This window comes from Sus scrofa, chromosome 5 (assembly GCF_000003025.6).
Source record: "Sus scrofa isolate TJ Tabasco breed Duroc chromosome 5, Sscrofa11.1, whole genome shotgun sequence".
NCBI classification, from domain to species: Eukaryota; Metazoa; Chordata; class Mammalia; order Artiodactyla; family Suidae; genus Sus; species Sus scrofa.
The window spans coordinates 13,797,222-13,811,385 of NC_010447.5; the positions used below are offsets into that span (position 1 = coordinate 13,797,222).

A 14,164-nucleotide genomic window follows, 5' to 3' on the forward strand; every position below is an offset into this window, starting at 1 on the left:
AGTGTCACTTTCAGTCGACCACACCCTTTGACCCAAACTCCACTGTTTTGTTTTTTGGTTTTTGGTTTTTGGTTTTTTTTTTTTTTTTTTTTTTTTTGGTCTTTTTGCCATTTCTTGGCCTGCTCCCACCACATATGGAGGTTCCCAGGCTAGGGGTCTAATCAGAGCTGTAGCCACCGGCCTACACCACAGCCACAGCAATGTGGGATCTGAGCCGCATCTGCAACCTACACCACAGCTCATGGCAACGCTGGATCCTTAACCCACTGAGCGAGGCCAGGGATCGAACCCACAACCTCATGGTTCCTAGTCTGATTCGTTAACCACCGAGCCAAGATGGGAACTCCCCAAACTCCACTGTTAACCGAGGCACGCATTTGGGAACGTTTGAATAAAAGCGAGAGGCACATTTCAACCACTCCAACCAAGATCCAGCCTGATAGGCTGCCTCTCAAATGTAACAAATCAACACAGCTGACTTGGACTTCATTCAGAAAGAGAAGAAACATTATCATGCAAGAATAGCAAATAGGGTCCATAAGGAAGTTGCTTCAGTCAGTCATGAACGTTGATATTTGCCAAGCACGCGTTATGTGTCACATGAATTATTAGTACATCGGTTTTACAGATGAGGAAACTGAGGCAAAATAATTTACTCAAGATCATATAGCTAGTAGGCGGAGCCAGGACTAGAAGCAGGCAGTCTGACTACAGTCCTTGCTCTTGACCATGGCATGGCCCTGCCTCCCAGCTGATGGATGATGGCTGTCTGAGGCCGAATTCAGGTTAAGCAGGGTTGACTGTCAGGGTTAACTGGTGAGCTGCCAAGGGGATCCAGACATAGGATAGCACGTGTATGTGTACTTGCATCCCTGACTTTAAAGAAAAAGGTGCTACAACATCTGTGTTATCAGAACCGTGCCTGTCTCCATCTCTACAAATATTTATGCCTAGATTTTTGTAACGTCTGACCTTGAGAAAGGTAATTAGGGTAGCTCTTCCTGCAGGCAGAGCAGGTGATGAATCACTAAGCGCCTCCTGCTTCATTTTCTGGACTGCTGGTGATATATTTCAGGTCCTGACAGATTACAGACCTACTTGGGACATGCAAAACCCAGAGTATCGATGAAGGAAATTTTCCAGTAACTCAGAAAGACAGTTGCTGCTGCTGAGATTCCTGCTCTAGAGGCCCAGCCCCAGTGCTGTGGTCTTAAAAATGCAGGCCGGACTGTGGCTTGCTAGGAGGGCTTCTGACACGGATTACTCTCACAGGACTATGTGAAGGGAAGGAAGACTTTGGCTTTGGGGTGGACTGGGGGCTGAAGAGTCCTTGCTACATGGCAGGCAGACTCAAAGCTGAGGTTTGATGAGGTAAGAGGCGAAAATCAGCACATGTCCTCGATAAAAACAAAACAATAGGCGAGATCTAAAAAGTCAGGCTGTGGGCACATGTAAATAAAAATGGAGAGATTATAACTAATCTTATATTTTGGTATCTGTAACCTTATCATCAGATATATAAAAGCACATTTTACAATGAGAATGAAACCTAATTAACTTAATGAGCAACATGAGTGACATGTTTTATTCGATGCCATTTACAACTGGCACAGTGAAAGAAAAGCAAGGGCTTTGTGGTGCACGTTATTTGTTAGGAGAGTCACTCGATCATCCGGAGACACATGGGCTGTCCGTCTACTGAGAACAAATCCGTATAACCATAGTCTGAAATTGTTCTTTGCTTTGCAATTTAAACCACTTTCATAGGCATTGTCTGGGGACATTCTTGATTGTCACGCCTAGGGGGATGTGACGGGCATCTAGTGGGTACGGGTCAGACCTGCTGCTCGACATTCTAGAGCGTCCCACAAAAAGCACTATTTGGCTCTAAAAGTTGATAGTGCTGCGGCTGACACATCAGTCACCTAGTCTAGTTTGGTGTTTACAGATACAGGGAGAGGAAAACTAACCTTTACTGAGTGTTTACAACGGGCAGGACCGTTCACCTGAATTAACCCATCGGGTCACAACAAACCTATTCTTCCCTCTGCACAGGCCTGGGCAGGGTGGATGAGGCAGGCAGGCAGGTTCTACTCCATGGTACAGATGAGAAGACTGAGATTCCATCTCTTAGGGGAAGACCTGGGCCTCCAGCTCCAGCACAGGGCATGGGGTGGCTCTGCTGTGTTCACATGCACAGAACTGAAAGGGCGCAGTGGCTCTGCTGGCTCCCTCTTTGTCGGTAACACCACTGCCAGTTCGTGCTCAGGCATCGGCTGCAAGGTAAGTGGCTCTGAGGTTCCCCCACCCACTCCTGCAGGCTCAGCACCTCGAAAGAACTTTAGACCCCAAGGAAGCTGAACAGCCCCCGGAGCACCTCTGCTGACTCTGTGCTTTGCATCCAGAGAGGTGACTCTGTGGCATCTGGAGGGACCTGGATGCCAGACTGAAATGACCAGCAGGGGTAGGGAGAGAAACTGGGGTTTTCCAGATTCACTTTGACAGGCCACCTGGCAGGCAGATCTGGTCCCGAGTGGAAAGACACTGCAGGAGAAAGTGGACACCTCAGGGCTGCAGAGACAGAAATCACTCAGCTAAATGAGAGCAGCATCCTAGGTTCCTGGAGGGGAGCTTTCCTATAGAAAGCTGGCCTTTAAGGAAGCATTTCCTCTGTGCAGGCTCTCCCTGGGCAGGGCTGGGGCGGGGAGGGCTGGGAAGGTGGGGCTGGAGGCCTATGAGAGGTGTGCACCAGAGGAAATCATGCCACAAGGAAGAGAAGAAACTGGGGAGCTAGTTCCCAAGGCGCCCCTGAAAATCCAAAGGCTGGCTCTAAGAGAGGAGCGGACAAATGCTCTTCATGCATCTTACAACAGTGGGTCTCAACTTCCATACTGCCTTGGAACCACCTGGGGGGCTTATAGCATAGATCGCTGGGTTCCATCCAGATTTCTATCAGGTTCCCAGGTGATGCAGGTGCGGCTGGCTCAGGGACCACACTTTGAGTAGGGCTACCCTGCCCCCGCTCATCATTACTTAACTGTAAATGGCACAGTTTCTTCAAATACAGCGTTCATAGGAGTCCCTATTTAAAGTATACAGCAAACCAACACTCAAATTATAGTAAAAATGTGAATATAAACGTCCTCCCACCATCCAAGACCAAAGATGCTGGGCCCATCACCTGTTTTAATTTATTGACACCACTCCTTGCCTTCATTAACATGGATGATCTGGAGTTAACCACACTTAAAATTTATTATGCATGGAATGAGAGCTATTACCTGGACCTGGAAAACACTTTAACTCCTTGGATTACAGGCTGAGATTTGTAGACCTGAGCGAAAATGTGAGTTTCAGGTTGTTCTGAGACTTTCTGCCATGGCATCCTGGTCACACTAAATTTGATTTGCTGAAGCAAATCTCTTAATTGCTTCTGGATCCTGAAATCCACATTGGTAGCGTGGCTTTAGAAACAAACACCATATACTTTTGGAGTGCCACCCCTTCCCCCCCCCCACTTAAAATAGACTCTTTAAAGGCTTGACATCAATTTCCCACCAACCTTGGGCCTGCGGGACGGATGTAGTAAAAATCCAACTTTTAGTCAGCAAATGAAATAAACTGTTTTCAAGACACATATGGAGTAAATATGGACGGTAAAGAGGTGCGACTTTTACAGTCACTTTGCGGACGGAGCCTCCGTCTCACAAAGGCATTATTTACGGGTCTCTCGGAAACTGGCTGCTCTACCCTCGGATGGCGAGAGGCAGCCGGGCCTGTGCGCTCCTTCCATGCGACTCATTACTGCGAATCGAGGTGTGGGCCCCCGATGCTCCGGAGCAGCTGAAAACGATCCCATTCTATGGCACCCCATCAGGCCCCTCCCCCTGGCCTTGCCTCTCCGCAGATGGAAGCGTTTTGAGACCTGGTTCTTCGGGCTTTTTGTGAAGCTATTCTGGGACTCCCGCGCCCGACGACAGGCCTCGCTTTGATGTCGGCGGTAAATGGTTGTTCCAGGGAAGCCGTGTTCTCTAATCCCACCGCCCTCCTTCCGCCTGTCCCAGTGTTCACAAAGAGCTTTTGCAAAACTCTGGTCTCCGCACTTGGCCCTGGTTCCCAAACCCCTTCTTCCAAAGGAAACTTGGGGTTTGCTTTTCCTAACCCTTTCCTGATGCAGAAGGAGAGGGTAAGGCCAGTCCTAGCAGCGCTGTGAGGAGCATGACATCAGGGATGAAAACAGTAACAGGCCTTGTGCACACGCATTGTGTGCTGGGCACTGGGCTGTGCCCTTTAGATGTATTATTTAACCCTGGAAAGAGCCCTGGGGGTACCCCCTCCTGGGTACTGTCATTTTTCCCATTTTGGAGATGGATAAACTAAAGCAAAGACCATATATGATATTTGGGGTGACAAAGCTATAAGAGACTGAAACACAGGTTTAAAACCTATATTCCTTTTTTAAAAAAAATCTTATTTGTTGAAGTATAACACATATTCAGGAAAGTGAAAAGTCCTATGTATATAGCTCAGTGCATTTTCGTAAAGTAAACACACCCCTGTAATCAACTTAGGTCAAAAAAATATGCCCAGGACTCTAGAAGCTCCCTTTCTAAACTACACAGTCATCAGCCACCAGCTCTGCATAAGAACTGTTATCAAGACTTCTTAGGTTGTAGATTAGTTTTGTTTTTTTTTAAAAACCTTAAGTGGACCGGATACAGGGTGTATTCCTTTGTATTTAAATTGTTTTTTCACCCACTATAACAGCTGTGAGACTATGGATATTATGTGAGGCTTTTCATCACTACATACTGTCCTCCTGTGCAAACATCCCAGAATTGATCTGCTCCATGGTCAATGGGCAGGGGTTCTTTCTAAGTTGGGGCAATTATAATAGTGCTACTAGAAACGTTTCTGTATATGCCTCCTGATCACACACCCACACTTCTTCCGGAACACATACACCCTGGAGCAAGGCTGCTGGGTGTGTTGGGCTTTGAGAGGTACTGCTAGTAGTTCACCAGGGCTGTTAGGGGCTGACGAACGCCTTGAGGGTATCATGGACTGTACTTTGTCTCTCCAAAACTCCTCTGTGGAAGCCCCAACTCCTGACTGTGACTGTATTTGGAAACAGGGACTTGAAGGAGGTCAGTAACGTTAAACGACGACACGGGGCCCTACTCCGCTAGGACTGGTGTCTCCGGAGAGGAGGAAGAGACCCAGTCCTCACACACACTGAGGAAAGGCTGTGTGAGGACACAGGGAGAGGTGGCCATCTGCAGCCGGGAAGGAACAGAGCCCTCACCAGAAATCAAATCTGTCAGCACCTTGATCTTGGACTTTGAACCTCCAGCCCTGTGAGAAAATAAAATGTCTATTGTTTAAGCCACCCAGCCCGCGGCATCCTGTTATGGCAGCCAGAGAGACTGATACAAGTGGCAATGTGGCAGAGAAGCTGGGTTCACCTCAATGAGTTTTCTTTCTGTTTGGGGGCTTGGCCTTTCCAGGCCTGGGGGGTCCTGGCAACGCTGAGCCAGCCGTTTTGACTCTGCCAAGGCTCAGGTCAGCGTGGCAGCCTCTTGGTGGCTTTGGTCTGGCTTTTTACCTCTCATCCCTACGCCACTTCCAACCTGGCAAAGCCCTGAGGGGAAAAGCATGTCGAGGGTGGCCTGCAAAAGCTTACTCCATCATTACTGGAAATGGGAATCTAACCGGCCGCTTTTAAAGCAGGAAACTTACAAGTGATAAAATGAAACGATGGTAGGACGAACACCAATTCTGGACTCTTATTATGAAAAGCATCACCCAGCGTTAACGAGCTACTCGCATGTAGCATCTGCTCGTTTTTTTTTTTTTTTTTTTAATTGGCCGCTCCTGCGGCATATGGAGGTTCCCAGGCTAGGGGTCTAATGGCAGCTGTAGCCCCCGGCCTATGCCAGAGCCACAGCAACGTGGGATCCGAGCCGCGTCTGCAACCTACACCACAGCTCACGGCAACGCCGGATCGTTAACCCACTGAGCAAGGCCAGGGATCGAGCCCGCAACCTCATGGTTCCTAGTCGCATTTGTTAACCACTGCGCCACAATGGGAACTCCTGCTCGTTTTTGAAATATCAGCCTGACACGATTTTTTCCTCTAAGGATGTCTCAGTTGGAAACCCACCCTTTCCAGGTCTTCATGAACTTGGAGAACTGAGAATTTCCCAGGTTTAGGCGACTCCTCTCAAAATGATGAGAATGGCTTGAATTGTTTTTGAAAAACAATTCAGATGCTCGGTGGCACCTGAATTTAAAAAAATTGTTACATCTTGTGACTGAAAAACAGAATCATGGGTGAAACCCAAGGAAAAACCTCCTCATCAGGAAGCCTGGTCTCAAGGCTCGTACTGCTGCCCCATCAGCTGTGGGCACTAGGTGCGTCGGCCACTTGGCGCCTCAGTCTCCTGAGCTGTAGGAATTGGATAATCCCGCCTGGCAAGTGCTCCCAAGCCTCCAGAGCACCGCTAAGCCTTGTGCTCTGGGAGCTCCCTCAGCCCGACCGAGGTTAAGGCTCAGCACTGACGCCGTGGCCACCTCCGCTGGGTTCTGGCTCCTCCAGCGGAGGCCGAGTCCTGCTCCTTTCCTCCTCGGTCAGCACCTCCCGTCCCGCGTGATGTGACGGAGCCCATGCAGGTACCCCGAGCACCGGCCCCTCCTCCCAGCGTTCACCGACGAGGTGTGCCTCCCAGGGCAGGGCTGGGGTATCTTCTGCAGAGTCGTCACAAAAGGGAAACAGTCAAAAGCACCCTGCAGAGCTCCTCACGCGGCCCCAGAGCACCGAACACACACAGCTTGTCTAGTGCAGCAGTCCAGGCACCATCCCGTTTGAGAATAAAGCGCTCTAGGCAAGGAAGGAACCACGGGCAGAGCCACAGATCTGGGCACTCGACCCCCTCTGCCTTGGTGATGCCTGTCACGTCCCTGAAGGGAATGCGGGTACGTGGAGGCGGCGGGGGAAGGCCTGCTCACCTGCACCGTGTCCTCTCGAGGACTTGCACGCCTGAGCGAGACCGTGGTTGGGTTCTCACACGGGTGACCGGCCTGGCTCCCTCTGTAGGAGAGTCCCCGGCACACAGCAGCTTGGTGAAGGCTTTGACAAAGTCCTTGGTATGCTTAACTTGTATATACCCGGTTTCTCAGCCTGATTTGACACTGTACCTTGCTTCTTGTCAGTGTATGATACCTATTAATATTCTGTGGGACATGTTCACTGTAACATGCCGGGAAGGCAGCCTTCGACCACACCACTCAAAGCTTTTCTGCCTCATAAACAATCCCTAACACAAATATTCATCAGGCTTTAGAGCAGAGCAATTCAGACCAACTTAGAAATGGATGAAGAGGGCTGGCAGATTCAAAACAAAATGGGCAGCTAACATCCTGGCAGGGAAAGAAGGGATGGAAAACATATAAAGCATCCATGGATTTTTTTTTTTTTTGGTGGGGTATCAATCCATTTTACCGAGGGGCTTTGGGGGAGGGTTGAAGGGCTGGGAGAACAGTGAGATCCGATGTCCTCCTGACCCCTATCTCCTAGCCTCACAGTCACTCAAAGCTCCATGGATTATTATTTTCAGATAGTCAGCAAATATTCCTGCACAGTGTGACCACAGAGGTTCAGAAGAGCAGCAATTAGTCCTTATGAAAAGGCGACATCCTTAGTAAATTTGCTTAAGATGGGAGGAAGACATTTATTATCTTTGCCAAGATTAGATTTAAAAAGCTGGGTGTTAAAAGGCAAGATCCAGTTGTTGGGAAAATTTATCCCCTCATGTACTGGATAAGAAAGCCCTGCTTATCAGCCCCTCTGCCAGCTTCCTGAAGTTGTCCTTCCTTCAAATACTGCTCAGATCAGCCTCTGGGACAAAGGCTGAATCAACCAACTCAAACAGATTCTTCACGTCCTTTCATCAGAATCTTGAGTTTTATTTAACCCCAAATATCCTTTTAGAGGGGGAAGGTCTTTTGAACGAGAACATTTCAAGATACCAGACCATAAATAAAAGTTTATTTATCTTTGCAGTCCCAGCCACTTGTGAATCACCTCCAATATATGGACGAGAGACTTCACAACAGTCAGTATGGTTGGTCCCTCTCCCTTGGCCCGAGGCTCGTAGCTCGAGGCTGTTCGGCCGGTCTTCCACGGTGTGAAAAGCCTCTCCATCAATTTCCTTGGGTGCTTTTGTTTGTTTGTTTGAGAGCGCGAGCAGTGGAAGGAATGATGCATAGGAGCAGAATCGGTCCTCACCCCTTTTGCTTCCCACTGCACTGGGCGTATCGACCGTTCTCTTTCAATAACCGTCTCCTCCATCCTTACTCATTGTATTTGGACAGTTTTAACCTGGGGATAATGTTCATCGACTGCAGCTCCTGGAAGAGCAGCTTGCAGGCGTACGGGATGCGGAGGGAGGACACGTGGCACGACGACTTGCAGTAATGGCACCTGAAACCCAAGTCAGTTGTGTTAGAGGGACAGCAACTCAGAATCGGAGGCCGGCATGCAGGAAGTGAGGATGTGCTCTATAAAAATCTACTACTGTTCCTTCAAGTTCATTAGCTTTCCATTCCTCAGTGTTCGGTCATACTATCAAATATGTACGTATGTGCCCCCAAAATAAACAGCAGCATCCGAGGAAGCAAAAGAAAACAAAACAAACATGGCTTCCCCAGTTTTAAAAGCACAGAATTTTAATCAGTTACTTTCTTATTTCTAGACCTTTCTCCTTCAAATGCAAAATAGCTGTCTGTCTACTTATTCTAAATGAAGCCCAGAAATCTGAACCATCTAAAAGTTACTCATATTTAGACTTTTTCATTGTTGAAAGTGCTTTAAACTGATTCATCTCCATGTATTGGAAAAGCATCTATGGTCTATAGCCACAGTACCCTGAACACGCCAGATCTTGTTTGAAAAGCATCTATGACACTATACTATTCTAGGCAAGATACTCAAATTAATTTCTATCACTGAAATACTTGAAGTGTGATGGGAAAGATAAGACTTTCATATAGAAAGTGACGCCCAATCAAATGCAACTTATTTTTCCAGTGCTCTTCAAGCTCGCTTATCTCTATTTTTATTTATTTTTTATTTATTTTATTTTTTTGCTTTTTAGGGCCACACCCGTGGCATGTGGAGGTTCCCAGTATAGGGGTCTAATTGGGGCTACAGCTGCTGGCCTACGCCACAGCCACAGCAATGCCAGATCCGAGCCACATCTGTGACCTTACACCACAGCTCATGGCAATGCTGGATCCTTGACCTACTGAGCAAGGCCAGGGATCCAACCCGCAACCTCATGGTTCCTAGTCAGATTCATTTCCGCTGCGCCACGACGGGAACTCCAAGCTCGGTTATTTCTATTAGTACTAGAAGCAGCGGTACTTATGATGCGCTGACCTTGTGCAGAACTAAAGAACCTGTGTGCGTGCGTACACAGAGTCCCATTTAACCCTTGCAACAGCATATGCTCCTCTTCAATGTGCCTGCTCTTCCAATTAGGATTTTCTTTCCTCTTCCTTCAGGAAGAGCCAGTGAATGGAACCTAGGTCTTATCAATGGCTACAACTAAAAAAGGGCTCCTGGGGAGAAAGTGAATTATTCTCTCAGGTTTCAGACCAAAAAGAGGACTTCACCCTATACGTCGGGCATCTGGGACAATAGGTTCCCAGTATAAATCTTGGGACTTAATAGGTTGAAAACTAGGTCCTCCCAGTTACTAGGTGGGGCGGTGGGGGTGAGTACAAAACAGTAGCCAGGGATCCGAAAAGTCAGTGCTGACTGGGAACTGGAGGGAGGGTCCTTAAAGAATGGTAAAGGCCTTTCTGGAGGGCAGTGAGACAGTCAGGTATAAAACATAGATGTGCCTGTTATTTCATTGCGTAATCCTAACAGTGGCAAAATATGTGCACAAGAATGTTCACAGCCTCACCATTTATGACAGCATAAAATAGGAGACGACTCACATGTCCAGTAAGCACTTGGGGCTGTGATTACAGGACACGTATACAGAAGAATACGGAGCAAACATTAAACGCGATGATGCAGACCCATATGATTGAAACGTAATGGTGTTCGGGGCACACTGTGAAGGAGAAAAACCAGGCTGCTAAACCGCACGAGCACAAGGGGGCCCTCGGACGGGTTTCAGTACATATATGAAGGTCTCAAAATCACATATAACAAGATTTTGTGTGATTATATATTTTTATTTTTCTGCAAGTATCAGAATCTCAAAAGAGTTCGGGATTTAGGAGTTCCCGTCGTGGTGCAGTGGTTAACGATTCCGACTAGGAACCATGAGGTTGCGGGTTCGATCCCCAGCCTTGCTCAGTGGGTTAAGGATCTGGTGTTGCCGTGAGCTGTGGTGTAGGTCACAGATGTGGCTTGGATCCGACGTTGCTGTGGCTCTGGCGTAGGCAGGGGGCTACAGCTCCCATTAGACCCCTAGCCTGGGAACCTCCATATGCCGTGGGAAGGGGCCCTAGAAAGGGCAAAAAGACAAAAAAAAAAAAAAAAAAAAAAAGAGTTTGGGATTTAAAACAAAAGAGGGTCCAGAGCTACTGGCACACAGACAGGTCCCCAAGTGAGTCACTAAAACGTTAAGAGTGGTCGTTGGTGGGTAGTAGGAATTAATGTGAACATTTGTATTTTTCTTTATATTTTTCTTCATATTTCTGTAACTATGAATATTTTACAAAGAGCAGAGATCATTTTTTGCACTCAGTAAAATAAAGCCTTATTATTTTAGAAAAGAAAAGCACTAAGGCTGAGAATCTGAATGTGGTGATGGGTGGCTATGTAGATATGAGCCTCTAGAGGAGAAGAGAATGGAAAAAGGATGAGCCATGATGGTCCCTTGCTTGGGTCCCCCTGAGGGGACTTGCAGAGGCCCTAACGAGCACTGCAGAGAACAGAGTTCATCAATAGAAATAATAGGAATGCGGTGGATGCCTTTTCCTAAAAGATCACCTAAAGACCCTTTAATGCATTATAGTTTAACAACTATGTTTTTAATGTGTCTGCATTGATTCCATGCTTTAATTAAATTGGAGAAAAGGATTTAACCGGGGGACCTTCTCACTGACTCTTCTGTCCCGTGCATTATCTTGTGACTTCAGTCCAAGCTAATCTATTCAAAATTTCCATATGTGCTGATTCATAATCCAGAAAGCCCATCAATATTCTCTGTTATTAAATATTTCTCCATCCTTTAAGATGTTCCAATGCTATGTACACATATAGGCATAAATAAATGTACATAAATAAAAATATACAAATGTTTACCCTATGTCTGAAAGGTTTCCAAAGGAAGAAACCTGACCTAAACAACGATAAAATAAACTGTTTTTTTTAGGGCAAAGGCAGCAAAAGGAGGAGGCTGTAGCTTCACATGAGGAATGGCTGTCCAGTAAAATATCCTCTACGAGCTAATTATCTTAATAGGGATTTTCTTTTCTCTGCAGTTTTCTTTCTGGACCTCTCTTTTGTGACTTATGCCCTCCGTGTCTTCTGCAGAACAACAGTCTTGCTGTAAACATCCCCATAGCAATGCCTTACTAATGTGCAAATCACTGACAAAAGGCCAGTTTCAAGGTTCTGAACTGCTCTAATTACTCAGCCTCCATTGTGCGGTTCATTAAAGAGCGACTTCCTCCAGCAAACGCTGTGCTCCCTCCCACACAACCCAGTGCACACGATCAGGTAACGACGGGAGAAAGACAGCATCATTACGCTCCTCTGCCAGAAGGCTGCATGAGCAGGCTGCTAGACTAGCAGACTGGATTCGGATTTTTTTCTGTTGGCAACAAGGGTATAAGTAGGCCACTCAAAATCAGACATATGGTATATCCAGGTCTGTTTAATTACAGTAAAGACCCTTAAACCGTGTAACCTGATTTAGTCCTCTTTCAAAGGATTTCAAATACACTGTGCACTGAACACACGAGCTTCAAGATCGGGCGCTGCCATCGGAGCTCTAAATGAGATAGAAACGAAGCAGGAAAGGAGATATGAATTTAACAGAATAATGTTGAGATCTATCACTGCTTATGTTAATTTTCCTGAGCATGCAGTGCAATAGAGGGGAAGGTTTTCCAAGTGCATGGGTGAAGCTGGTCTACGGCTTTCTTTTTGTCTCTCTCTCCCTTTCTCTCTTTTTTCTCTTTGGTGGGGGGTGGAGGGACACAGGAGGGAATGTGAGGAGGGTGAAAAAGGAAAAGAAACTCTTTGTGAAGTTTCATGATTTCTCTTCTTACTAAAATGACTCCTCTGCACCATCTTTTCAAAGTAAATTGCATAAAAGTCCTTGTGCCAAATTTGAAGATTTAAGCATAGCGGAACTACGTGGAACATAGTGGAACCTGGCATATTTCTATTACAATTTCTTTTTCGGTTACAGAGCCAGGACAATAAAAAGCACAAGCAATATGCATTCTGAAAGACAAACAGACACTGCGGAATTGAAATAACCCCCCTAACCATGTCACTGATGTAAGAAAGAGTCAGGCTTACTCTTAGAATAACATCACCCCACCTCTGCCACCTTACAAAAGGAACCAACTGCAAATGGCCACCTCTTGTGTTAGTTTTTTAAGTGAAAGGATTTCTTCACAGACAAGTCTCATCAATTCTGCTACGCCAAAAAAATCATACAGTAGTTGACTAAAAGGTTTTGTCATTTAACTGGCACACAGCATATACTGTGTTCTAAGAAGCTAACTCATTCTGACTCTTTTTTTTTTTTTTTTTTTTTTTTTGTCTTTTGTGTTTTTGTTGCTATTTCTTGGCGCTCCCGGCATATGGAGGTTCAGGCTAGGGTTGAATCGAGCTGCAGCCACCAGCCTACGCCAGAGCCACAGCACGCGGATCCGACCGCGTCTGCGACCTACACACAGCTCACGGCAACGCGGATCCTTAACCACTGAGCAAGGCCAGGACCGAACCGCACCTTATGTTCCTAGTCGGATTCGTTAACCACTGGCCACGACGGAACTCCTCATTCTGACTCTTGATCTGTTTTATTCACCAAGAAACTAGCAGCTTGGGATGGCAGAAGGCGGTGGCTCTCTCTGGAAGGAGGCTTTGATGGGGACCTAGGGAAAAAGGTGGCCCCGGTACTCCTCAAACTCTGGCAATGAATGCTCATCTGGGCCTTACTCTGTCCTTCTAAGGATACCCCCCACCCCACCTAGGGAAGGGGACCGGGGAGGGTGGGTGAGGGCTGACAAGGGAGCTGAGGATGTTTCCTGTGCTTGCAGCATCTGCCTTATATCTCGTTAGATATCACCTCTGGAAGAGACTGGGCAACTATGGGCCCTCCTGCCTACAGAGGTATTTCGGGGCTCTGGAGCATGACTGAGCAGGGTGGTTGCTCTCTGGTGGCAGAGTGGAAGTGTTACAAAGAGGAAAGGTGCTCTAAGTACACAAACACCAACAAAAAATATGGAGCACCACCTTTTAAGCTGGCCTCTGTGTACTGCACTCTACACAGAAATTACAAACTTACTGAATTACATCATTTACCTACTGGTAGTTCTTCATACGCAGGGACAGTATCATTTAGCAATTATATCTGATTTAGCATCAGCCAGGCCCCAGGCTGGAGAAGCAGGAGTAAACCAGACAGACTGTAGTTAGAATGAACCATCATTCTAACTAATGGCTGTAGTTAGAATAAGCAGTCAATGACCTGTGAGCAGTCATTCATCTGTCTTATTCACCATCGTATTTCTGGGGCTTAGAATACGATCTGGCACTTAGCAGATTCTTACTGAATGTTTGTTGAGTGAATGACTGAGACAGACTACTCAAGGGCAAGTGTAAAGGAGGAAGAGTATAGACAAAGTCCCGCTGCCGTCACCAATTTGCTCTAAGACCTGTGGCCACATACCTGGCTCTTCGGGCCTGATGTTAAAGGAGGGCATTCGACACAATCTTCTATGAAAAGTTTCTAGTTAAAATAAGCTGCAACTCTGACATTCAACAATGAATCTGCCAGTATTTTTACAGGGGAATAGTGTTAGAAAGATACTCAAGCTACTGGTAAAAAGAAGAAAAAGTCCGTGTTCCTGGGGAACTTGAACACTAGAGGTTGTAGAAAAGCAGAACATTAGGTAGACGAAC

The 14,164-nt window shown here is 46.7% G+C and overlaps 1 protein-coding gene across 3 annotated transcripts in view; it reads right to left on the minus strand.

Annotated features, from left to right (window-relative positions):
* The window catches only part of POLR3B (RNA polymerase III subunit B), a 121,577-nt gene continuing 115,348 nt past the window's right edge, over positions 7,936–14,164 (minus strand). Inside the window, exon 28 of one of the 3 annotated variants that reach the window (XM_021091574.1) lies at positions 7,936–8,482. In XM_021091574.1, the coding sequence (XP_020947233.1) occupies positions 8,353–8,482 (130 nt within the window). In that variant the 3' untranslated portion in view covers positions 7,936–8,352. Of the gene's footprint in view, positions 8,483–11,880; positions 12,018–14,164 lie in introns of those variants that run through there. The other 2 variants (XM_021091576.1, XM_021091575.1) reach the window with 2 other exon arrangements.